The sequence below is a fragment of the Sander vitreus genome, chromosome 11, assembly GCF_031162955.1.
Source record: "Sander vitreus isolate 19-12246 chromosome 11, sanVit1, whole genome shotgun sequence".
Classification (NCBI taxonomy): Eukaryota; Metazoa; Chordata; class Actinopteri; order Perciformes; family Percidae; genus Sander; species Sander vitreus.
This window is the reverse complement of record NC_135865.1, coordinates 2,230,236-2,257,923: the sequence shown is the minus strand read 5'-3', so window position 1 is coordinate 2,257,923 and position 27,688 is coordinate 2,230,236. Positions and strand designations below refer to the sequence as shown.

The following is a 27,688-nucleotide window of genomic DNA, read 5'->3' as shown; positions in this document are numbered from 1 at the left end:
CCATTTGTGAAAATGCAAATTGTGTTATTGCATTTTCATGTTTACTCCAAAAAAAAAAAAACAGAAAACCCCAAATTAAAATGCTATTGAAAAATTACATTTTTAATTTTTAAGTTTACATTATCACTTTAATTCAGGCACCTATGGTCTTCCATAGACGAGTCCTCCACTCACTGTTCTGTCCTCTCGGGTTTGAAATGGAAACGCGGACGTGCAACGCCGCCACAGCAGTAGACAGTTTGGGATTCTGCATTCATCTGGACATGCACCTGCAACACCTGAACGATGTCGGTTGAAGTTTTCTTTGCCATATTTTTAATTTTGGCAAACGGAAATAACGCAATGGGTTTGTGAGGACATCGAAAACTGAGGTAGGCTAAATTAAACTCAGCCTACTTTGCGTGCTAATTTATTACAGATTGTTGTATTCCACATGGAGGTTTGTAAAATAATAGTCTCTTTATTAATAATGCTCTAGGATTTAATTATGAATATTGAGTTAATAGAGTTCATACAGTATTCCTCTGGTCTGTTCATGTCTACAGTTAATTTATTGTAATATTTCCGTGCTCGTGCCCTTACTCTATAACGCTATCATATTCCTTTAGTAGCTCTATCCTATCTACAGGGAGAAGTGTGTCTGCTCTGAGTTTAAAGCTGGAATTCTGATGCTTGATACGGTGAATCCTGTTGTTCAGAGTTTTGTTCTGATCAATCATGTCTCGCTTTAATTCAATGGTCTCATTTAAAAACGTAATCATTCATGTGTTCAACAGTCATGGAGCAGACTCGTGCGTTTTCTTGCAGATATTTCATGCTCTTGAATTTGTGTCTTTCATGACAGGACCAGATTGAAAATGTTGCCAGAGTGTTTCTCCTTGGTGACTGTTCTCTTCGTCTATGTGGCATTACCAGCTGTGCGCTGTGAGTATTAACCCTCCCTTCTCTCTGGCTTGATCAACTTTCTTCTCACCCTCATTTCTTATTATTGTTTAGTCTCTTCCATCTCCACATTGCCGAAATGTACAACTTTCATGCAGATTATATTCATCATTAAACAAGTTCTTATACTCGGATTAGTTAATATATATTAGAAGATGATTGTGGACATTGCAGTCTCTTTTTTCTTCAGATTTCTGCCTTTTCTGCATCAATTTATAGTGGACATGTCTTAATAAATTAAAAGAAAGCCCAAAATACAGATGCCAGGTGACTTCAAAGTATAAACATTTGACAGAATACTGGGAATAGTAATATTAATAGCAGTAGGGCTCTCAGGTATCCTAGATAGATAGATAGATAGATAGATAGATAGATAGATAGATAGATAAATAGATAGATAGATAGATAAATAAATAGATAGATAGTTTGATAGATAGATAGATAGATAGATAGATAGATAGATAGATAAATAAATAGATAGATAGTTTGATAGATAGATAGATAGATAGATAGATAGATAGATAGATAGATAAATAGATAGATAGATAGATAGATAGATAGATAGATAGATAGATAGATAAATAGATAGATAGATAGATAGATAGTTTGATAGATAGATAGATAGATAGTTTGATAGATAGATAGATAGATAGATAGATAGATAGATAGTTTGATAGATAGATAGATAGATAGATAGATAGATAGATAGATAGATAGATAGATAGATAGATAGATAGATAGATAGATAGATAGATAGATAGTTAGATAGATAGATAGATAGATAGATAAATAGATAGATAGATAGATAAATAGTTTGATAGATAGATAGATAGATAGATAAATAGATAGATAGATAGATAGATAGATAGATAGATAGATAGTTTGATAGATAGATAGATAGATAGATAGATAGATAGATAGATAGATAGATAGATAAATAAATAGATAGATAGATAAATAGATAGATAGATAGATAAATAGATAGATAGATAGATAAATAAATAAATAGATAGTTTGATAGATAGTTTGATAGATAGATAGATAGATAGATATGATAGATAGATAGATAGATAGATAGATAGATAGATGATAGATAGATAGATAGATAGATAGATAGATAGATAGATAGATAGATAGATAGATAGATATAATAACTTTTCAGGACACAAATGGAAGGTCCATAGTACATTAAAAATGACAATATTTACAAACATATAGCAATAAATATACAGTACAATTCATATAAATTAATAAAAGGTCAATAACCTTCACCTGTAATAGCGCCAATGTCTCCACAGTCTAGATGCGTACATGCTCAAATCAATGTGGGCTAAAGCCTGTATGATTCTGTTTTCTGAGACAGACATTCTCCACATGTATCGATAAATAAGGTTTCTTATTAAGGCCGAACAGGTAGGCACACCAACGCTAACAAACATTTAACTAGTACTACTCCATCTTGTTTGTTTTAGAAGCAGTCTCATGCCATCATTATACGCTACATTCAGTCTCTGCATGTTCTTTTTTCTGTAAGACCGCCACAAGTGGGCAGTATATAGTGGTGTACAGAATGCTTTGAATAAAGCTACCTTAACATTAGCAGAACATGTGCCAAATTTACGTGCAAGCACATTAGCCTGAGCATACTTCTTGCGACACTGTCTGTTGATGTCCTTATCATCTGAGAAATCATTAACAATATGATGGCCAAGATATTTATCTCATCACACACTTTAAGGGCAGTACCAGATAAAAAGAAATCAGGAAATACTAATATCCTGTCTTCTTTACTTCTAACAATCATAATATTGCTCTTATTTGCATTATATTTGATATCGAAATCCACACCGTACTGAGAGAAAACCTTCAAAAGTTGTTGTAACCCAGCACTACATGGGCAAATGGTTACCAAGAAATCTGCATACAAAAGGTGATTAATGAGAGTATAACCTATCATACATCCTGTATTGCATTTATTTAATTGTTGTGACAAATCATCCATATACACATTAAAAAGGAAAGGTGACAAAATACCACCCTGACGAACTCCGTAACCATCAAAAAATGGTTCCGATACAGAACCTCCCCCCCCATTTCACCTTCATAGACTGATGAGAATTAGCCTGGTCCTACCAGACTCCGGTCCATTTCATCTGTCCATAGACTCTGGCCTCTCTCCATTGACAAGTGTTAACTTCCTTGAAGGCGGGTACTCAGTTGAAGTTTAAAACTATTGGATCTGCCCAGAGCCACTCTGGTAGCCTGGCTCCGCCCTCCTACGTACTGTCTGGTAGGACCAGGCTAACAAGAGGGGAGACAACAACAACTATCGGCTTAGCATCGCTAGTGTTGGCCTTAGCCAACTCCTTCACCACTAACGGAGCGAGCTGGAAAATCAAACTGTTCCCGAACCCCGTGGGGAGGAGGGCCACAACATCATGGCCACCAACAAAACTCAGCAAAGATTGTTCTTGCTCGGGCTTTAACTTCTGGATATTCGGCAGCGTTGCCACAACGGACCGAATGGCTTCGCTCGCATCTTTCTCCACCGCTATTACGGAACTACAACTCAAACTAGAGCACGACATCAACGTCATCGTTCTCAGCCACTCCCTCTGTTCACTGATTGGACCGGTGAAGAGTTGCCGGAGAAAACCCAAGAATATACCGCAAACCTGAGTACTGAAGGACAATGAAGGACAATGAAAATTGAACGGAAGTACGTAGGAGGGCGGAGCCAGGCTATATGAGAATACCAGAAGACTAGAATTCTTATAATTACTTTTGGGACTCCTCTATGTTGCAATTTAAGAAATAATTTTAAAGGTTTACACGATCAAAGTACTTAGAGGCATCTAAGACATAACAGTTGTGGAGTTCTATCTAAAATTTCCTTTAAGGCAAATATACATGTCTGTACTGTGTTGACGTAAAAATTGGCATTGAAACAACAAATATTGGCACTGAAAAATGTCCAACTGATAAATAAAACACAAACATCAAAAAGTTATAATCTCACAATGCTATTATTTTATTTCACTTTGAAATTAGTTTGCATTATGATAGGTTTTTCAATGTCAATCTACATTTTTTCTTGATGCCTGTCTTTTTTCAGTGACAGTTTGTTTTATTTACGCTGTCAGGATTTTTACAATGTCACTGGTTTTCGGTTTCAACTTTGAAATTGAAAAACCTATCATAATGCAAAAAAATTTCAAGTTTTTCCTACAACCCTGTGACGCAGGCAAGCCACACCCACTTCAGCCTAGCGACCAGTAGGAAATATTGTGCCGTGTCATTCGTCAATGGACATTGAAGAGAAATTGATAATGATGGCAGTGGGTGAAACTCAACAAATCACAGTGAATTCACACATTTTGTTCATTTTAAAAATGTGGTGGTGTTCTGCTGATTACCAAGCTGTTGGAGATTCCAGCTACCAAAAGTTGCCTGTGTGAATGTGTGTCTGTATCTGCACTATTAAGTCCTGTAAGGGAAGAGGCCTGCTTTTATTGCCTGAAGATGACTAATGAGGCAATTTCAATTGAGCAAATGTCATGTGTGGTGCGGATACTCTGGAATTTAAATATAGCCTCTCTGTACAGCCAGCAGTTTGATAAGCCTGCAGGCAATTGCACCCAGAATAAAAGCCCTTTGAAGCATATTCAGCACCAAAGATGCCTATAGAGAGACTTGTTTCAGGGCGTTTTACCTACCACCACAGCGGTGATTGTTTCTTTATCAGTTAGAGCATTTGGAGAACCATCCAGGATAAATTAGGCATATAATCGTCCCATTTACCTGAAAGTTGCATTAGAACAAGTAATAATGATTGATGAGATTACATGTAATTAAATTTATCATGTACCAAAAAAAGTGCAGTTACCATATGTTTTGATCCTTTGGCCCATTTGTCAATCGGCGTGAACTTGTGGATGCCTCGCAACAAATTTCAGATATCAAGCAGGCTAAACATCTGGACCTATCGGGGGGGCCAAGAGCCAATGAGAGCACAAGACACGGTTGTACCATACCTGTCTCTCTCTCGTTGACTGACTCGCTTGTGTTGTTCACTGTGTGTCTGACTATGCGTGCTTTCGAACGCCCGCTCAACTCTACCTGTGATTGGCTAACCATGACATTATACTCAACCTCAGCCAATCGTCAGCATTTATGCGCTTGTGTCGTGCACCGCCCACTAACCAAGGAAGAACAGTAAAAAAAAAAAAGTATTATGCCTCTCAGCTCAGACTCACAGATCTAGTTGGTCTGATGAAAAAAACAGCTTCAAATATAGTAACGCGCCGCATTTTTTGGCGGTAACGGTAAAAGAATTAAGATGGGAAGAGTAATCAATTAGATTACTCGTTACTGAAAAAAAGTAACGCCGTTATTTATAACGCTGTTATTCCCATCACTGGACAGGACCTTTAAAGCCTGTAATTATGTTTATGGTTTTTTGGAAAGCTTGGTCAAAGTGGAGCGCTTGCACTGTGTGAATATGATTAACATCACAAAGTAACATTCTTATGGCTGAATTTCCCAGCTGATTTTGAAAATGTCTTTAGCTGACTGGTAAGAAAAAGGACAATATTACAGTAACACAAATGTTTACTGTAAGCCCTTGTTACATTTTTATATTCATTAAATGTGGGATCCGAGACACAGCTGGGGGACAGATTCACAGTTGGCACAAGTCACACTGCTTTCCGGCAGGCTCATTACCTGGAAATTGCACCTAGGCAGGTGGTGACCACTTCTCACCTCTACCGCACACACAAACACACACACACACACACACACACACACACACACACACACACACACACACACACACACACACACACACACACACACCTCTCCAAATCTACACAGATCAATATTCATGACAGCCCACTGCAAAAGTGTGCAATCAGTGCACGCTCGTATTAACATGTATGCATGTATGTATGAACTCAAACACCACATGTTCCATCTGTAATCACACTGTTGCGCTGCATCAGGAGGCTTGTTCACACTCATACACCACCGGCTACAACAACATGTCATCCTGAGAGACTGTGAACACCTTGACTGGCATTTCTTCCCCCATTCTCCCCCTCATCACCATCATCACTTTCCTCTCATTACTGCAAATCAAATGGCAAGGCCAAGGTGTGAAAACAGTATAATATAACTGTAATTGAAATACACACACACCTCCAATTAGAGAAAGTCCAGTTTGATTAAGAGCTGCAGAATGTCATGTAGCAGCTGGAGCTTCAGTAAATGTAGGCTACATAATAATGCTGTATCGCATCTCCTTAAAAGGTTATACACTGCCAGGAATAAGAGCTCAAAGTAAACATATACTTATTTTAAAACATTTCTTCTATCTAAAATATGGTGCCGCAGATGGCTGCCTTGGTGTGTTGGTGCGCATTGTTTTATTTTATTATTATATTAAATTGGGTTTCTGCTGTGATACCCAGAGCTCTTTCACCAGAGATGAGCGCATAAACATCAGGGAAACAATTTCAGCTGATTTATTTCCTACTTTTCTCACATCATCTATTGAATTATTGGACATTCTGGTCAAAGGTACCTTCACCTTTTCGATGCAGTGAAACGCTGTAGGAGAGAGAAACGGGCTGGTGCACCTAGTGTGCTGAAGGAGACCAGAGAAAGGAGCGGGATATTTTGTTACCGGAGTAAAGAGAGACAAACATTTATGTAGTTGAATAAGCTCACTAAATAACTTAAAGTCCCCCTCCACTCAAAAATGTGTTTTCTTATGTTTATGTTCGCTAAAATGTCAGACTTTGACTACCGTATTTCTTCAAATAAAAACCGATAGTCAATTAAAAGCCGGGCCTCTTATAGTGGCCGGGGGCACGGTCAACACGGACAAATAAAGGCCGGTCTCAAATTAAGGCCGGGGAAAAAATAGTGTGGATAATCTCCTAAGTGCCTTTCATATAATATTAAATCAAAATAAAATTCAAGTTCATTGTAACGTACATTTCTACCAATTTAATTTAACAGATTCAACAATATATTCATGCTTTTTTTCCACACTTTGTTTTTCTGGATTATTGTCCTACTGGTATTTTAGTCAATGCGGCTGTATGTGTTACACTCAGCCAAGTGTAGTAACGTACATGTGCCAATAGATGTAGTATAGCTACATTGGATGTAACATGGGTCTCATTTAGTTCTGGCAGAGAAGAGAGTGACGGACTTTTCAACAACAAAACAAAACCAGTTTTAAAGTATGCGGAGGAAAACTCGGGTGAAAAAGCCGCGAGACGTTTTGACATTGACCCCGGCAGAATCCGATACTGGAAGAAACAGAAGGATGAGCTGACAAGATTAGCCGACAAGAGCAGAGCACGGCTAGCAAGCTGGAGGTGGGAGGAAACAAGTTAGCTTGGAGCTAGAAACAAAACTAGCTAGCTACCGTCTGTAACGTTAATCAGATACTGGTGTGCAGCAAACCAGCAACTATGCTCTCATTGTAATCTACCAGCAATATCGTAGTACCTGTATTTGAAATAAATACCCCGTACATTTACAGGGTTCAAACTGACACAATGGTGGTGTTTGATTAATTCTGACCCAAATTGCTTTGTCGCTCTTCTGGCTGTTGTTGTATATGGTGACATTTTTGCAAATGTTTCTTAAAAAATTAAAGATCTCTATCCACTGGAACGCTATGGCTTTTCATTTAAAACAGTTTATTTAAAACAATTATACTTATCAAACAGATGGAATTAGGAATAAAGGCCTGCCTCTAACAAAAGCCTGCTTCAAATACTAGCCTGGTACCTTCTGCAGTTCAGGTAAATAAAGGCCCCGACTCTCTGATAAAGTTGCGATGTCTTTTGTATGTTTGTTGCAATGAAGTTGCGGGAGACAGTGAAAGTCGCAAAAAAAGTTGTGTTTTGTTTTTGTATAGTTCTTTAAAAATAAAAAGGAAACTTGTTTTGGGTAGAATAAAACTGTACTGCTGAGATTTCCTAGTAACAAACAAGGCTCAGGATGCTGCAAATGTTGGTATAATATGAAAATGGCTGGTGGATTTATGACAAAAAATAATAATTTATTGAATGAATCAAATTTGAACATATCTGTCAGTGGCTTGTTGATCTTTACATTGTTAGTTAATTTCCTATCCTGGCCTGGGACACACATTCATACGGTTTGATAAAGTACTGACTTTAACTTATCATTGCACTTACAATAATGAGCGTAGCTGTCCTCAATTTAGGTCATTGTGTTGTCTCATCTCCTTTTTTTCCTGCATCCACCGTGTGTGTTGTTTGTTTGTGTGTGTGTGTGTGTGTGTGTGTGTGTGTGTGTGCAAGCGTCAGGGGGGAACGGAGCAGTAGCCCCACCCGCTGCAGAGAGCCGACAGCCAGGATTGAAATGGCAGCAACTTCAGCGACTTTTAAATTGTTACAGTCTACATTGATGTTAAAATGTATACAGGTTGGCAGGACGGTCTGAAATGTTTTGCACGGTCTTTCGCTGTACTTTTTGTTGGTAAATGAGTCACACACACATCTCGTCTTTATATCAAAAACAAGGAAATGATCAACCCCGTTCTCACTCCCGATTGGTCATTTGCTCTCAGAGTGCACGTGGGACTGCTGTGATTGGTTGAAATCGCGGGAAACTTCAGGTTATTGGTCAAATGTGCGGAAAAGTTGGGGTGATTGGTCAAAATTGCGAGTCGCACCAAATTCACAGTGATTGGTTGAATTTGCGTGAATTGGCGCGTTTGCGACATCGCGAAATCCTGGAAGGACTGGTTATAGTATTAAGTTGCTGTGAGCTGTACATTCACCACTTCTACACAGAGGCAGAACATAACATAATCTCTGAGATTATTCCTTCACAGCGCTGTGCAATGCAAGACAATCTCAGAGTTGAACCGGGCAGACACATCAGTTTTCATCAGACTCACCCTGGGTCGGGATAATTAAGTCTACCGCTAACTTACAACACTAATAACATTACCATCGGCAAAATACCCCCACGAATCAAATCCCTACTTCACCGTTAACCGTCAAGCCACTGAACCTGTATAGAAATGAACACCTCTGCTGAAGTTTGTTAACGATCATAGGACACGAAACAACTCAGTCTCTCTCTCTCTCTCTCTCTCTCTCTCTCTCTCTCTCTCACACGCACAAACACACACACACACACGGTCCGGTGCTGATTAGCTCTCATAACGGGCCGGGTGGGTAGCGCACTGCCATGAGTCCATGAGGCTAATGTCTGATTACTCCACATTTTCATTGTGATATTTTGTGATTACATTCTGAATTTGCAACGTTCTCTGTCAGGTAAATCAGTAAGTCAGTAGTAGGCTATACAGTGGAGTTGCATATTAAGTGGTTTGGGGTCCTTCTGTAAGTAATTCTGGGGTACAATTTAGTTTTGGAGAAATCCACAAGCAGCAATACCTCATGCCAATCAATCGGCCTGTTCCAAACAGACACATTTTCAACGGGCACTGTTCTAGTACTTTAAAAGGTATGTGGAGTGGGACTTTAAACAATGCCCTGTTGCGTTGGAGCCTTATTTTGGAACTTTACATCCATGTCTTGCACTCTCTTGTCTCGTATTGCCAGACCTTACGGCACAGTGCTGCAGATTAAGGTTTGGCTCCTCCACACATACATTCCATGAAAGGAGAAGAAAAAAACACTGGGTTGTTTGCATTTCTTTAAACAAATCAGAATTGTCTTGGACGACACTAAGCTCTGGATGCAGCGACAATGGCTCTGCAAAATAGTCTCAGGAAGGGAAACCCCCCATACAATGATTAATGAAGTTAACTGTTTAAACAATACAGTAACGTGAGCTATTTAAATTAGCTGGATACGTGGTTACACGTCATTTGCTCTTACCAGTGTATCTCCATGTGTACTTCGTACACAACAATCCCACCAATCGGTTCCAAAACCTCCCAGTTAGAGAGGAAATGCGTAAACATATTCTTTGTAAATCTTTACAATCCCTCCCTGAAAGAACCAAGCAGGCCTGCTTTGTTGCACCATCCAAATTTAGGGGATACAAATCCTGGTGGGGATAAGTACCTTGGCACGGCCCAGCTACCGGTAGCCGCCGACCTGAGAAAACGTTTTGGAAAAGACGGGCTATGGACCCAACCAACTCTATTTGGGAGGGGAGGGGAGAACTCCCTCACATGGTACAACCCATGCGGAGCCTGCGGTGTCAGAATGCGGAACGTGTGTAGCCTACTTTAACTAACGTGACAAATGTCAAAAAAAAAAAAATCCTCAACCCGGCCCAAAAGTGAAGCGGCCCACCAAGAATTCTCCCAATTACCCATCCATGCAGCGCTGCCTGGAAGACGACATTGGGGGCTTAAAACACAAAACACCGTAAAATATGAAATTCATCGTGATTTTGATTTTATGTCATACTGTGCAGCCCTAGTGAGCACTGTCTCATACTTTAAAATGCCTTCTATGAATCCCTTTGCCTTGGCCCTCACAGTTGGCTTTTGTGTACTGTCATCTACAATGACTTGTTGTGTCTGCTAGTACAAGATTAAGATGTGCTTAACACCATATGTGAGGAATGTAGAAAAAACCCTTAAACTGTCCCTGCATATTAGCTGCACCATCTGTTGAGTTGCCCACACATATGCCAATGTCAATATTAAGGTTCAGTATCACTTTTTTCAGGAGCTCTACAACATTTTGGCCTGTATATGACTTATAGTCCACCACAGCCATTAGTCTTTAGTGAATGCATAGGTGTGATTTACTGGGTGGATGGGGGGTTACAATCCCCCCAAAAATCAAAACTGGCCAGTGGAACCCACCCCCAAAAACCTATTGTAATTTCCTTTACAAATGTGGAGATCTCACCCCAATGGTGAACCCAAAGTTACAATGTTGCGTGAATGACATCTGTTACATATCTAAGTATGATTGAACACTGGTCTTTGGAGCTGATATTTTGGGTTGTGTCTATTTGGAATGAAAACTATAGCAGCTTGTTTCACTTCTTCTGCTATAGTCACCTTTATAAGTTGGCTGATGACATCCACAACTTTAATAAATGTTCTCTTCCTTTTGCACCAGTTTCATGCTGCTTTTTGCTGTTTTTAATGCAGGTGTTAACATCTGTTGGAGGCAAATGTCATATCTAGTCAAGAGTAGAATTAACTCCAGGAAGTCTTCTAATCTATAACCTGCCTCTTCTTTATCTCCGCTGTAGTTAAGGCCACATTTGCCTATGACTTTAACACCATCCACTATGCACTCCATCACCTGACATTTCTCTTTTCACTTGGTCAAAAAGTAAGCATCTGCACTATCTCTGTGTGTCTTCCTTTTTCATTTCCCACTATCCTTTGGTAAACGTGTTTCCAGCCTTTCATGCCTACCTTTATAAAGGTGCAAATGCCAAACAAACAACAGTACTGAGATTGTTTTTTTTCACAGTAAGTCACTTGCGGTTTGTTCCATCTTTGCTATTGAAAACCTTTGGTATAGGAACATTTGGGGGTTTGTTGAGGAAGATAAGAAAAAAAAGTATGTTTATCCTGTGACTGAGGTTGAGCAAAGCAATCAAAACGTCTAGTTTCTAGCCTGTGGTTCTGAGTTCTGCTGCTGAATTGTTGCTGTAGGCAAGTAAACTAAAGCGCTCGGTGAAAGATCATGGTCAAACACTTTGTACACTCATTGACACAAAAGTAGGAGGAATACAAAAGCATATTTACAGTACATAATACATAGGAAACAGGTTTGTCAGAGTTCACCGGAACCTTCCTGGCTTCCTCTCTGTATTCTGCTCAGTTTTCAGTAAAGAAATAATCACAGTGAGACAATATGGCGCAGAGAGTAAGCAGTGAATACCTCCATTTGTCTTGTGTGTTGGCAGTATTGATGGAAGTGTTTGCACATGAATCATCACAGTTTCTGACTGTATCAGATGCTTCGGCAGTGCTGAATTTATTGAATCTACCTTCTTCTGTTAGTCTTTCTGCATGCTGAGAATAATTGGATTTCATGTTCATTTACAATAATAAACCACACACAGCTTGTATTACTGATTTACATTTCTTTCTTTGGTACTGATGTGTCTTTGCACAGCCAGCTTGTTGCTGGTTTATAGAAAAACACTTCATGGGAGCCTAGATGGGTATGCAATTCTTAACTAAAGATAATAATAATGTATTATAATAATAATAATAATAATAGTAATAATAAAGAAAATAAATGTATCTGCCCTGGTGAACCTGTATTGGAATTGGAATTGGAAGTAAGCTTTGTTTGTGTAATGGGAAGTCAGGGCAGCAGGAAGTCATCTGGCACACTTTCCTTCACATTATTCACATGAGCAAAGTAGTCTTGGTTGAAAGGTGGCCCTGAAGCGGCGACACCTCATTGACAGCGCGGCATGCAGCTCCACTCTGACTCTCCCCACCTTCACGCTCAGCAGGTGGCCGGTTGTCATGACATACAGTATGTTGTGTAAAATAACACATGCGGTCACCACCACCCAGGGGCGTAGCACAACATTCTGGGCCCTGTAGAAAGGCATTTTCTATGGGCCCCTTCCCGCATCCACAGCTATTTATTCTAGCATCTTTTTGGGCCCTCCTCACATGAGGGCCCTGGGTACTCAGTCCCCTTTTTCCCCCCAGTCCGACGCCCCTGCCACCATCTTTGCACCAGGCAGAGCAAAATAGACAAAACTTTGTCAATATATGCAAAATCAGAAACAAAAATAGTGGAATGCTTAGTTATCTTATGTGACTTAAGCAAAACATTTTGTTATTAAAGTTTTTATTCACTTACGTATATACAGACAGACAGTATAGTATCCTTACATTTGGTTACAAAATGTGCAAAGGCCTACATGACATAAACAAATAAACATCTACCAGTAATAACAATACAACCATGCATTACCTTGTCCCAGAGGTGCTATAAGCACAAAAAAACTGTCCTAAGCACACTTAAAATTCCCATCATTATTATTGATCCTGGCTAACATATGTTCATACGATAATATTTCTAACATAAATTCCATCCACGTTTTAATATGTGATGTACTTTTCCATAATCTGAGAATAATTTGGGCAGCCGTGACCACCCCAACCTTTATCCCTGTAAAGTCATACTTAGGCATTGCAATTGGGCATTACTGTTTGGTCCCCAATCGACATAATCTTGGTACTGTTGAACCTAACCACTTGCCTATGTATTCTAGTACTTTTTCCCAAAATGGGTAAACCAGTTTACACTCCTAAATGGCATGTAAAACAACTTCCTGGTTCTCCCTGACATTTCCAACATAAATAACTGGTCGGTAAACCCATCCTATGGAGCTTGGAAGGAGTAAAATAGAACCTATGAAATAACTTAATAAGACTTAGATGACATTAGAATGATTGATGCCTTGGAGAGAAATAGTAGATAAACCTCTATGTATATGTGCGCCTGCTCTTCCCACTGATCCAACCCGGCCACTCAAAGGCTTATTGTGTACAGAACACATTGTGTGGCTGATGGTGACGTGACCTCCTGTTCAGACAAACAAGCTGCAAAAGGAGCTGCAGCATTGAGCAGTACAAGAAACAATGTGTTTTTTTAACCTAAAAGCACATAAACCTATTCTACAGTAGTAGACCCCAAGAGTACAAATATATGACACTGAAAATGATTATAATAGGGGCTCTTTAACAGCTGCATACATCAAATAACATGTGAAACAATGCTGATTGACAAGAAAGAGTAACAGGAATCTAGAATGGATTGATGAATACATCTACTGTGTCAATGATTTACTGTACAAATACTTGTTAGATCAATACAAATATGAATGGAAGCGGTGTGAGTGTGTGTAGTCTGTTCTTTTTGTTTATTGATCATTCATTAAGATGGCGTGTCCTTGCATATTTGTGTAGGATTGTGTGTAACTCCTAATTATGGAGACGGAATCAGACTGAAAGATTAATGGAATGGCAGTGTGTGTGTGTTTGCGGCTGAGTCGACCATGTGTAATTGGAGGTTCCAGGTGGAAGAAATGATACCCAGGTGGGCTGACTGTGTGTGCTGGTTGATTGATGTGTTGTTTTCTAATGAGATCTCTTCTGCTGATACATCTAAAATTCAGCACAACAAAAGATTTGTCCCTAATAGATCTAGTGAGCTTGTGTCATAGCAAAAACAAAATTGACATTGAATGTATTTATTTTGAACATTTAAAAAATATATGTGAAAAACAACAAACATCATCGGCCTGTGACCTTCAGCACTCACTGGATCGGTTCGCAGCCGAGTGTGAAGCGGCTGGGATGAGGATCAGCACCTCTAAATCTGAGGCCATTGTCAACCGATGGAGTGCCTTCTCCAGGTAGGGAATGAGTCCTTACACGAAGTGAAGGAGTTTAAATACCTTGGGGTCTTGTTCGCGAGTGAGGGGACAATGGAGCGGGAGATTGGTCGGAGAATCGGCATAGCGGGTGAGGTATTACATTCAATTTATCGCACCGTTGTGACGAAAAGAGAGCTGAGCCAGAAGGCAAAGCTCTCAATCTACTGGTCAGTTTTCGTTCATACCCTCACCTATGGTCATGAAGGCTGGGTCATGACCGAAAGAACGAGATCCAGGGTACAAGCGGCCGAAATGGGTTTCCTCAGGAGGGTGGCTGGTGGTCTCCCTTAGAGATAGGGTGAGAAGCTCAGTCATCCGTGAGGAGCTCGGAGTAGAGCCGCTGCTCCTTTGCGTCGAAAGGAGCCAGTTGAGGTGGTTCGGGCATCTGGTAAGGATGCCCCCTGGGCGCCTCCCTAGGGAGGTGTTCCAGGCACGTCCAGCTGGGAGGAGGCCTCGGGGAAGACCCAGGACTAGGTGGAGGGATTATATCTCCAACGTGGCCTGGGAACACCTCGGGATCCCCCAGTCGGAGCTGGTTAATATGGCTCAGGAAAGGGAAGTTTGGGGTCCCCTGCTGGAGCTGCTCCCCCTGCGACCCGACCCTGGATAAGCCGACGAAGATGGATGGATGGATGTGAGAAACAAAACATAAAATAACCAATAATCATGGTAGATATGTATAACAATAAGCACCATAAATTATTATTTTCTGTCCGAGGAGTAAAAAGAAGCACCATGCTTGTTTAGTCTGCCCCTATTCTATACTAATCTAATCAATACTCAGATTCTAGAACCCCTTGCATGTGCTATCAGGGCTAACCAACAAATAAGCGGTATTAATATATATGGGTATGATTTAAAAATACATTTATACACAGAGGATTTATTATTAAAGCTATAGTGCGTAGTTTCTGTCTTCCCTATGAGGAATTCTATGTAATGACAACAAAACTGTCAACGCGTCCACATGATACAAGCCTTCCGTGATCGCGCACAATTCCCCCCCCTCCACGCAGTTGCTAATAGCCAAGGAGAACACGGAGGTTTAAAATAACATGGACTCTTCAGAAGAGGTCATTATCTTCACTTGAGTTTCTGTGGGCGAAAGTCACCGGACGCCACAATCTTCTGAACACAGTCATACTGAGAAATACAGAGAGAGTTGTGTGGAGCTGATAGTCTTAAAGGAGACTTCTGGTCCCATAGCTGGTTACCTTATGCATGCGCGATAGCTGTTGAACTCTTGAACTCCAGCCGGCCACTTTGCAGGCTGAGCTGTGGTGTGGTGTCAGGTTACAGCTTGTTGCTACAGTCATTACTATGGAAATAACCACGGCAAATCGGTTTTTGGGGGAAAAAATACGTTTTGGAATATTGGATTGTTTGAGTTCGACAATCGACTAGTGTGGACTTCACCAGAAACCAGGAAATAAACAGAGGTATGGATTAACAACTTTTAAGCATTTCTGTCACAGCTACTGCAGTCAAATTGGCTGTGTTCCCTCAGTAGGAATAACTGCACATGGGTAAGGACTTGTAATGACATTTCGAACATGTTTAGAGGCTAAAAACACGTTTAAAACTTGCCCTGTTTAAGCTGCAAAATCTAGCAGGAGGATAACACGGTGTAGGCAGCACCGATTGTTTTCGTTTCTCTTGCTACTGACAGCACTCCTAATTTACAGAGGTTGAAATCGACCGGAATTCTTTAATATCAAAAAGTTACGCACTAAAGCTTTAACTCTCTCAAATCCAGCAACACTTATTAAAAACTATACATGAATTTGGTAACCTTTCAGGATATAAAGTAAATTGGAGTAAGAGTGAAGCAACGCCTCTCAACTGCATGACCTTTCCAGCACATCTTCGCACTACTCAGTCTGGAAGAAGGAGGGGCTAAAATATCTTGGTATTAATATAATTTCCCCGCTTGAGAAGATATTACAGATAAAAAATGGTCCCAAATTGATTAAATCTTAAGATCTTACCCAATGGGGAGCACTTCCGCTATCTTTGTGAGGCAGAACAGATAATTAAAATTAATGTTTTTCCCAGATTATGTCACGATTCACTAGGATAGGAACCCAAAAGCAGACAAGGACAAGGTAAGTAGAATGGAAAAAAGTATTTATTTGGTTTTGGTACGTGGAAGCAGGTGAGTCCAGCTGGTGAGGTAGTGGGTGGAATTGAGTCGGCTGACGGATTAATGCAGATCCAGTAATAATGGTGATGCAGATGGCCAGATGGAGATGGAGAGAATCTTCCAGGTCACGAAACTGCAGATTAGCAACGGCAAAATGTCACAAAACAGCAGAACAAACTTCCCAAACTTTCTAACTGATACTCTAGAAAACATACTGGTGAGGATAACGATCGAGCAGGGAATGGATGTCAGTTCACGGCTTAAATGGTGGAGAGGTGATGATCAGGACCAGGTGTGCAGATTGCAGATGAGATACAGGTGGATGTGATTGCAGATTCTCCCGCCTTGCTTCGTCGCCAGGCAACCAGACATGATGCGTTCAGGAACTCCCAGAAAAACACTGACTCACAGGTGAAAACAGAAACTGAGGCAGAAAATGAATTTAGGAAGCAGAATTCATGACAGATTATCTTTTATGATATCATAAAAAGGCTTTTCATAATGTCCTTATGGGGGAATAAAAAACCAAGAATCAGTCATAATAAATTAACAAATCATAGGAAAGAGGGTGGGTGGGGGGGCTAAGGATACCGGAAATACATACATATTATTTGGCCTTTAATGGTAGGTACCCAATGCCCTGGGCCTATCAAGAACAGTGCGATGTCGGTAGTTGGATATGGTTAGAACAGAAGATTGTTGGTGAGAATGGAAAACAGATATCCCTTCCTTCTTTGTGGTACTGTACAAATACCAATACAAACATTAAGAACCCAATTATTAGCTTCCTTTGTGAAATAGTAAGGATAATAAAAAAAAGTATATTATTATGTATTTAAATATAAACAAAATACTGACTCAATTACATACACCAAGTCTCCGCTCCAGCGTCCATGTCCATCCTTTTCATGGATAATCAACAACACCGCCCAATCGAGAATGTGAAAAACAAGAAGGAAAACTAACATCACCATTAGCGTGCTTTACATTCCCCTTCCTCATTTCTATACCTTGCAAAAAGAAATGTGTGTACATATTTTTAAAGCTGTCTGATATTATATTTTGTTTGATTTCTTCCTTCAGTCAATTCCACAAAATCACCCCACAAATGTATATGCACATACTGTGATAAGTGTGAACATGTTTCAAATTCAATTTTCCTCTTAAGTTAATACCCCACTCTCTGTCAAAAAATAACATTTGCTACTGCTTTTCCTCCAGAAGTACTTAATGCACCCAGAAGAGAGTCAGAGCTAATTAGGAGGGATGTAGTATATTGTGATTTTGAGCAACGTCTGCATAAATAAGAAAAACATATTGACATCTTGCTGCTGATGAAGTGACTGCTAATCAGAAGGCTCACAATATCAAAAAATAACCATTTAAAATATTGCCTACATTGGCTTGGTAAATTTCTGCAACCTGTGTGAAATGCATTTTATGACCTTTTAATTTAAATATGCTCTGAGTGTGTTTGCTGCTGCCATCAAAAATAGTAAAGAGAACATCGTCTCAGTGTGGGTTCACTCTGCTGGTCTATTTTAACTGTACTACTTGAAATGAAGTGATTTCAATCAGAAGAGACTTACTTTAAAGGTCCTATGACATGCTGCTTTTTGGATGCTTTTATATAGACCTTAGTGGTCCCCTAATACTGTATCTGAAGTCTCTTTTATATAGACCTTAGTGGTCCCCTAATACTGTATCTGAAGTCTCTTTTATATAGACCTTAGTGGTCCCCTAATACTGTATCTGAAGTCTCTTTTATATAGGCCTTAGTGGTCCCCTAATACTGTATCTGAAGTCTCTTTTATATAGACCTTAGTGGTTCCCCTAATACTGTATCTGAAGTCTCTTTTATATAGACGTTAGTGGTCCCCTAATACTGTATCTGAAGTCTCTTTTATATAGACCTTAGTGGTCCCCTAATACTGTATCTGAAGTCTCTTTTATATAGACCTTAGTGGTCCCCTAATACTGTATCTGAAGTCTCTTTTATATAGGCCTTAGTGGTCCCCTAATACTGTATCTGAAATCTCTTTTATATAGACTTAGTGGTCCCCTAATACTGTATCTGAAGTCTCTTTTATATAGGCCTTAGTGGTCCCCTAATACTGTATCTGAAGTCTCTTTTATATAGGCCTTAGTGGTCCCCTAATACTGTATCTGAAGTCTCTTTTATATAGACCTTAGTGGTCCCCCTAATACTGTATCTGAAGTCTCTTTTTATATAGACCTTAGTGGTCCCCTAATACTGTATCTGAAGTCTCTTTTATATAGACCTTAGTGGTCCCCCTAATACTGTATCTGAAGTCTCTTTTATATAGGCCTTAGTGGTCCCCTAATACTGTATCTGAAAGTCTCTTTTATATAGACCTTAGTGGTCCCCCTAATACTGTATCTGAAGTCTCTTTTATATAGACCTTAGTGGTCCCCTAATACTGTATCTGAAGTCTCTTTTATATAGGCCTTAGTGGTCCCCCTAATACTGTATCTGAAGTCTCTTTTATATAGACCTTAGTGGTCCCCTAATACTGTATCTGAAGTCTCTTTTATATAGACCTTAGTGGTCCCCTAATACTGTATCTGAAGTCTCTTTTATATAGACCTTAGTGGTCCCCTAATACTGTATCTGGAAGTCTCTTTTATATAGACCTTAGTGGTCCCCTTAATACTGTATCTGAAGTCTCTTTTATATAGACCTTAGTGGTCCCCTAATACTGTATCTGAAGTCTCTTTTATATAGACCTTAGTGGTCCCCTAATACTGTATCTGAAGTCTCTTTATATAGACCTTAGTGGTCCCCTAATACTGTATCTGAAGTCTCTTTATATAGACCTTAGTGGTCCCCTAATACTGTATCTGAAGTCTCTTTTATATAGACCTTAGTGGTCCCCTAATACTGTATCTGGAAGTCTCTTTTATATAGGCCTTAGTGGTCCCCTAATACTGTATCTGAAGTCTCTTTTATATAGACCTTAGTGGTCCCCCTAATACTGTATCTGAAGTCTCTTTTATATAGACCTTAGTGGTCCCCTAATACTGTATCTGAAGTCTCTTTTATATAGGCCTTAGTGGTCCCCTAATACTGTATCTGAAGTCTCTTTTATATAGGCCTTAGTGGTCCCCTAATACTGTATCTGAAGTCTCTTTTATATAGGCCTTAGTGGTCCCCTAATACTGTATCTGAAGTCTCTTTCCTGAAATTCATCCTTGGTGCAGAATTACAGCCACGAGAGCCAGTCCCACAATGAGCTTTCCTTAGGATGTGCCATTTCTGTGTCTGTAGCTTTAAATGCTATTGAGGAGGAGAGAGGGGGTGGGGGGGGGGCAAGGTGGAGGGTGGGGGTGTGGCCTTGACCAACTGCCACTTTGCTTGTTCGCATCCATGATGTCTCTCTCTTTCTCATGGGTGGGCCAAATTCTCTGGGTGGTCAAAGCAGAGAAAGGGGAGGTAACCTTTCCCCTTATGACATCATAAAGGGAAGATTCCAGATCGGCCCATCTGAGCTTTCATTTTCTCAAAGGCAGAGCAGGATACCCAGGGCTCGGTTTACACCTATCACCATTTCTAGCCACTGGGGGACCATAGGCAGGCTGGGGGATTATAAGGGGTATAGAGGCCATGGATATATAGGAATATCTCCCGGATGGAGTCTAAACACTGGTGGTCGTGATGAAGGGATAAAGGAAGAGACGAGCTGGATGGATGTGATGTGAAGCTGGGCTTCTGATGGAGGAACGCTGAGTGCTGGGAATGATAAGAACTGGAGGTGAATGGGGTGGAGGAGCGTTGCATCGATTTTGCCTGAAATGACAAAAATCTGGTTGGTTTAACCAAAAGAGTAAACTCCCACATTCAGCTGAGGACAATGCAGCTGATTAGGTTGGAGCGAGGGAGAAATGTGATGCATAGAAGTCTTCCTGAAAAAACTTACTCTGAGCTTCATTATAATTCAAGTCAATTTGATGATTAAAAAAAAAGAACAGCGAATAAGGATTTATTGTGTGTAGCCGGTTGAAAATATGTATTTCCCCTCTGATTGTCTGAATGAACAATAGACCCTTTTCCCTGCAAACATTGTGACTTAAAATAAAAGCACAGGTGTTACTAATTACATTAACAATGGCTCGGTTCTTTTCAAGTGCCCCAGTAAGCCACGGCAGTGAGCCAGCATGCCATCATTCATTGTATTATTTACCCCTGTGCTTTTCCTACAGTGACATTTCAACATGTCCTCGATGAGAAATGACTATCAGACTGGTCTTCTGAGTGTCTGAGTACAAACAAGAGCACTAAAAAAAAAAACTTATGATACAACACTGTTAGAGCATATTTAATTTGTCTTAGGACGCTTTCACACCTGCCTCGTTTAGTTCGGTTGAATCCCACTACAGTTTATTTGTCCCGCTGGTGCGGCTCCTTTGGGCACGTGAGAACGTGATCTGACCTCGAACTGCACCAACTATATAAACTCTGCAAGTCTGACCTATCTCTCTTGTAGTCAGGTGTGCTTTGCAATCTGACATGCAAGCAGAACATGCAAACTGTAGCAGCTCGCAGTGTTTCTCTCAGAAATAGACTGCGTTTAAGCTCGCCGTCCGTCACTCGTATCTCCGTGGTCAAACCAACTGCTGCTAAAGTTGGAGACAGACGCCGGCAGAGCAGAGCGAAGTCTCGGTGACCAGAGCAGACGTAGTAACGTCGCTCGCGAAACAATGTCTGATCATTTAAATGAGCTGGTTTGACCATGGGGATGCAAGAAATAACGGAAGTCCAGAACACAGGACCTTCTTCCTGTTTTTTACTTTCTTGCTCCTGCCCCCAGACACATCCGACCAATAACAGGAGTAAACGTTCTTGCGTGATTTGTAATGACGCATTTTGGTACGCTTGGATTTTTTTCAGGTGTGAAACAAAACCGAACCAAGGGGAAACCGCTCCAACTTTACAAACTCATTAACTGATTCGGACCGGAGCAAAACTAGTCTTAAAACGATAATGGGAGTTTAACCAATGAGTCAGTGTCCTAAAAGGTTGACAACAATTGCTGTATCACTTTCCAACTCAGCGCTGTTAGCAGGCAGGACAGTCCCCAGTAATGAGCGGGGAGATGTAGTCGGTCTGCGGCTGGGTGAACGACACTGTGGTTGGCTCTTTGAAGTTCACTCTTAATTGTGGGAAAGCATCTAATGGTGTGAAGGTTGGAGCAGTTGTTTTATAGTGGATGGTGCTGCATCCATTATTGAGCCAGCCTTTTTGAAGTTTTCAAAAATAATTACTATTCCAACAGCACAATTGTACCATACTGTAATTGTAGCCAGACACGATTGTTTCCCCTACGCTGAGCACTGCCTTGTCATCTTTTTTTCCTGCTGCTTTTTTGTTTTCACATACTTTTAATATTCCCACAAGGGAAATAAAAAATGTTCCACATTACACACAGGCCTGAAATACACACACATGCTCAGGACCTATACATGTACAAATAGAGTGATGTTAGAGTGAAGGGGCTTCCCATGGGATGGCGCCCCGAGCAGGTGGGGGTTTAATGCCTTGCTAACCAGCTACCAGTCCACACTCTGTCCACCGTTGGTGACCCTCCGGTTCCCAATCCAAGTCCCTATGGACTGAGCTAGACTGAGCAGAGATAAAAAAATTTAAAAAAGTATTTTAAATGATCATGTGCCGAGTTGACTAGTGATTTTAGATTTGCGAACCAATCGTTCTTTATCCCGATTAGCAAACGGGAGTGAATCCAAAATCCTGCTTCTGTATGGTGCATGCGCAGTTGTGCAGTGGCCCTTAAGCCACACCGGTCACAGAAAACAAGCCAAACACAGCTGTCACTCATCTGGCCATAGCAATGTGTGGATGAAACATTGTTTTTTAATTTGACTCATTTAGCGGCTGACTCTCTGCCTCGTTAACATTATCTCGTTTACTACTCCACTGCTCGTTTGTCCATTGCTACAAAACTTCACCTCCGCGACTTGCTGCAAATGGGTTTTATATGGAAGTTTATGCTCTGAGACCCCCTGTTGAAGATCTCTTCTCTAGCTCTGTTGAAATGACTGCTGTGTCAAAGTAACCATGGGGGTGCTAAAATATATGCATTAGTGTGGTGCTGTTGCTAAGCTGACATTGTAGGTTAAAATGAGGTTTGAGACTATGAGCTATGTTGGATTTATTTTTATCTTTTGGGGACTAATTAATGGCTGCTGCACCTTTAGAACTGTTAGTCCGTTGATTGTTACTGCTGGTCACTCTCTGGCATATTATGACATTATTCTGTTATTGCAATGTTCCCTAACAAACCAGGGCTCTTTGACCACTTTGAATTCAATTAAATAAAATGTTATGTATAGTGTGAAATCATAACAGAAGTTATTTTGGGATACTTTACAGTATACACCACTACACTATAATTTAAAGAGACCCAACAATTCCCCTCAAGAGCAAGCATTTGGTGTGATAGATAGCTTCAAGGAAAAACTTACTTTTAACAGGCAGAAACCTCAGGCAGACCCTGGCTCTTGGTGCGCGGCCTTGTGCATCGATTGGTTTGTTGCCCTACCGTAGGCCAGACATCCACTATAGGCCAGACATCCACTAGTGGCAATACGTTTGATCTTATTATACAGTGTAGCAAAATATCCTTGTATTGTATTTTAATGCAACCTCTTTCAAGGCTTTACTATTATTCAGGATATGTTTATATGGAACAGAAGTAGTAAGTTCATACAAATGATTTAAACATTCAGATTTCTGATCGTCTTTGCAGGCATGTCTGCTCAGCATGCAGTCTTTGTCATTTCTTTACTGAGGTACAGGTATTACCTATGACCAGTGTCAGACTTTCACTTACTCCTGTATTTCCAGTTTACCACATTGCCTTACAGTGAGTATGTTTACGGGCACAGTAATATTCCACTTATTCAAATATGACAATATTCCGAATCTGATGCAGGTCATGTTAACAGCATAAGCTGTTTAGATGATCAGAATAAGGCCTTTTCCCAAATATAGCATTTTCTGATTAAGTCGTGTGGGATATGCCGGTATTATTCAGATTTTAGAGTCCTTCTTTGGACATGTATACAGTGCATTCAGAATGCGTCTCAATCAGTGTTTTTACCGCAGTTTGTGACAGTTTCCGGCCTTTGCCTGTTTATATCTTACGGTCAGCTCTGTGAGTTACTACGGTTGTAGTTAAACAAAATACCAAAATACACAATATATACAAAATAGCCTCAGGAAGGAACTTGTTTTGGTGGAACGTGTTCGTTCAAAAGTTGTTTTAGTTGTGAAACAGAAAACTCAAATTGGACTGAGAATCTAGCTAGCTGTCTCAATTCACCCTGCAGAGATCAGAGGAGCCATAATACTCAAATCCACCGGAGTTTAGAACGCCAACACAGAAAGTGGAAGGTGACGGACATCTGGCCGAAAATGAGGGACATCCGGCGGATCATGCTGCGGCACCAGAGCAATCCCGTGAATGAATCTTGTTGATATAAACTAGTTTGTTTGTGAACGTAATGTGCACAATGGAAGTCAGTGTGGCAGTCAGACATAAAATAGATTGAGCATCTGAAATTAATTACAAAAACTTAACATGCCCTTCCAGATGGTCGCACTACTGTGTGGATAAAAACGGCCCTGATACCAACAATACATTGAACTCTGAATTAAACTCTGACCTTTGACCTCCTCTCTCTGTTTCAGGTCAAGATACCAGTGGGCCTGACGAGAGCCTACTAAGCGGGGGGTCTGGTGGGATCAGCATGGGAGGCCTCAAATCTGTCCTTGAAGACGCTGTGTCGCCAGCCTTCGGCGCCACCATCATCATCATCATCACAGTCATCGTGTCTGGCAGTGCCTACCTCTGCTTCCTCAAGTACGTCTGTGCCGGCTGCTGCAAGCCTATGCAGGTGGCCCCTACTGTGGACGTGGACCACAACAAGGTGGAGGAGCAAGTGTAGCGAGGTGAAGAGATGGAAAAGTGACACAGACAGACAAAAGGAGACAAAATCAGTCAGCAACAAGCAATGCTTTCCATTGGATTGGTGTAATTCTGGTAATGTCAAACTACCAGTTGAGGATGCTAAATTGAACCGATCATCAATCAACCACTCCCTTTCTGGCCTCTGCAGATCTGCAACTCTCCTGAGCACAGTGTGTCACAGAGAACTCTTGTTGGCAGCATAGGCAAGGTCAAACCCGGCTATTTCCACTGTTTTCTTTTCTGGTAAACCCATCTGTAACATTTTTAATGGTTTCCTGTAGCTTAAACAACTGAATCAAGGGCTCAGCCAGCAGATCTGTATTAACATGATGGCCAGTCATCTCTGTCTTGACTGTGTAGAAAACAGCAAATCATTGCATGGTCAAATCAACATAACTGGTCAATTTGGCATTTTTAGCCTTATCCCTCACAACAAATGTTAAGGGATGACTGCCCCTCTTAAGGTTGTGACACACGTCGGCCATCGGTCCAAGTTGGGCCAACAGTTAGCATCCGTCACCCTAGTTTTTGCGGTGTGTCACTCACAGATACATAAATACTTGTATATTTATTTAAACATAAACATGCCTTAAATGATCTACATATCTACACATTACAAAATAAACTGATAATCTCTTGTACCGTAAAACTTAATTTAAAGACCTTAAACCTGTCTCCCTCACCCTCTGCACCATGGTTGGTGCTAGACTAAAGACAGAGCCCCCTAGCAAGCAAGCTAGCTTACCAACCAATAGGCTGGCCGGTCCGCCACTAAATTAGTAAAATTTCACAACTTAATGTTTTATTCATACACTCTTGTCAAAGCGTAGGATAGCACATTGCTATCACCAGATGACAGATAACTTTGTTCAGCTTATTTTTCTGCAACAAGTACAGTATAGCATGAAAATATGGTGGTGAAATTACAGTAGCAAGCTAGCTAAATAACTAGACATGGTGGCTACTGGTTTGGTTTATCTTGTAGTAGTGTAGACTGGGTTGTTCTTTTTGTTTGTCTTGTAGGAGTTTTTGTATTGGTTTTCTTTTTTGACGTAGCTATTACTATTTTTTGACGTAGCTATTACTAATATTACTGTTATTCACCAACCATTTGGGTAGGGGAAATGTCAGCTGTATTGTTTGTTCACTGTGGATATTTGACCATACTCAGTGATAGAGAATACCAAATTAAAGCATATGGTCAAAGTTTTTGAGCTAAATCGAAAACAAAGCTTATTGAACAGTGACCCTAAAAGCGAGAACTGAACCATTTTGTGTACGTGCGTTACACCCTTTTTACAGTCTATGGTTACACCCCTATGCTACAGAGGTCAGAGAATTAGTTTGGTGCTTTTCATAATCAAATTCAAGCTACCATCAGTTAATCAATTAAAAGCCTATCAATAAAGCAGAGGCTGGAAGATTTTCATTGGCAATAGCTTAACATCAATTGGAAAAAAAGAGCAAAGTGGAACACCTGAAATTAATTAGTGAATGTAAACAGTATTTTTGTTAAATTAACTATATGTAACTTTTAAATGTTTCTAAAACTGTGTAATTTGTTATCTGATGATCATAAATGACCTGTAACAGCAAAATAAAGATTAAATAAATAAAATAAAGAGTCACAAAGTCACAAAATGAATTACCGGAGGTAGACCTGCTCTACAGTCACACATTCTGACGGGTGACAAAAGCCTGTGTTATTGTATCCAGCCTGGTAAATGGTAACAGGAGATAACTTTATATAGGCCTAATTTTATTTTAATTGTATTTTAGAAATTATCTGTTGTAGGCTGATACTTCTGCCATCACAGAAAAAAGGAAATTAAACGAAGAACAACTAAAAGCTAAAAGGGAAAGTGACAGATGACGGGCGAAAACCACTGCAACTATGTGATAACGCTAACTCAGTAATACAGTGGCCAATACAGCACCGTAAGGAAGACCTTTACCACAGCAGGTGTGGTAAAAACACTACCGCTTTTGTCAAAAGCGGCTGCTAGAATCAACACAAACTGAAAGTTACATATAGCCACTTTAAGAAAAGAAATGGACAATATTCTAAATGTATCAAAACAACATGTAAGTGTTGAGAAAGTGTTGAGTTAGCATTGCTAAGCCTCTGTCCTGATTTTCGCAGGGTTGATTTTCATACATTGAGAATTTATTGCTGTTGGGCATTCACACCTAAGCGATGGGTGTTTGTGTCTCTGGACATAGAGCTGGCCCTGTGTATGCAACCCAGTGTCACGGCAGTTCGTGAAATGGTCACGTTATTTAATCTATTCATTTGTGTTCATGGGGACGTTTTTCTTGTTTTTTCTCGAAAGCATATTTCGTGATCACACCACAGTAAGGAGTAGTATGAAAAGCCGAAAATCCGCGTAGGGAGGTTGGTCATGCTGGTGGGTGGGTCAAAAAATACAGGACTTTCACCCGGGGATCGCATCCCGCGTGTGGCATTTTGTTTCACCGTTGTCTTCCTAATCACAACCGTCCCGTTATTGTCATGTGTCCCCAGTGGCCGCCTCGTGGCATGTGAGGCATCCTTTCCCCGTTGTGTTTTTCCTAAACCTAACCTCCGCCATCCCGTTACTGTCGCATGTCCCCCACGTCCGTCTCCCGGCATGTGAGGCGTCCTTTCCCCATTGTTTTTTTCCTAAACCCAACCTCTGAACAGATGGTTCCCATTTCGTGCTGGCCACCACGAAAAAAACGAGATAAACGTGTTGTACACGAATCAATAGATTAAAAATAACGTGACAATTACACGAACTGCCGTGAGACCGTGTTGGTGTATGACACGCTTGGCTCAGAACGTACGTATTTATTGATTACTATGAATGTGTATCTCATACACTATTGTATGCTTATTAAATTATTAAAAATTAAAACATTTTACCATGTCTGTTTATATGCTTTTAGGGAAACTCATCTGGTGTCAAAAACCAATTTATATGGCTATAATAACCATGATAAATGGGTAGGTTCTCTTGATGATTTGGACACTCCAAATTGTTTTTGTAGAAAACTTTTTCCAAACGTGGGCGACTCTTACCAGGCAGGGTGTGTGTAAAAAAAAATAAAAAAAAAAAAAAAAAATATATGGATATGCAATATGGAAAAAAAATCAAATCACGATATTTTCGACCAAATACATCGATGGCGATATTGTGGCGAT

At 40.3% G+C, this 27,688-nt stretch overlaps 1 protein-coding gene across 1 annotated transcript; it reads left to right on the top strand.

Moving 5' to 3' along the window:
• The first annotated feature begins 244 nt into the window (after window positions 1-244).
• Window positions 245-27,267, top strand: LOC144525718 (uncharacterized). Its single transcript, XM_078262772.1, has 3 exons — window positions 245-371; window positions 845-924; window positions 24,225-27,267. Exons 2-3 carry the CDS (start codon window positions 858-860, stop codon window positions 24,479-24,481), a joined length of 324 nt encoding a protein of 107 aa, XP_078118898.1. The 5' UTR covers window positions 245-371; window positions 845-857; the 3' UTR covers window positions 24,482-27,267.
• Window positions 27,268-27,688: the final 421 nt, after the last annotated feature.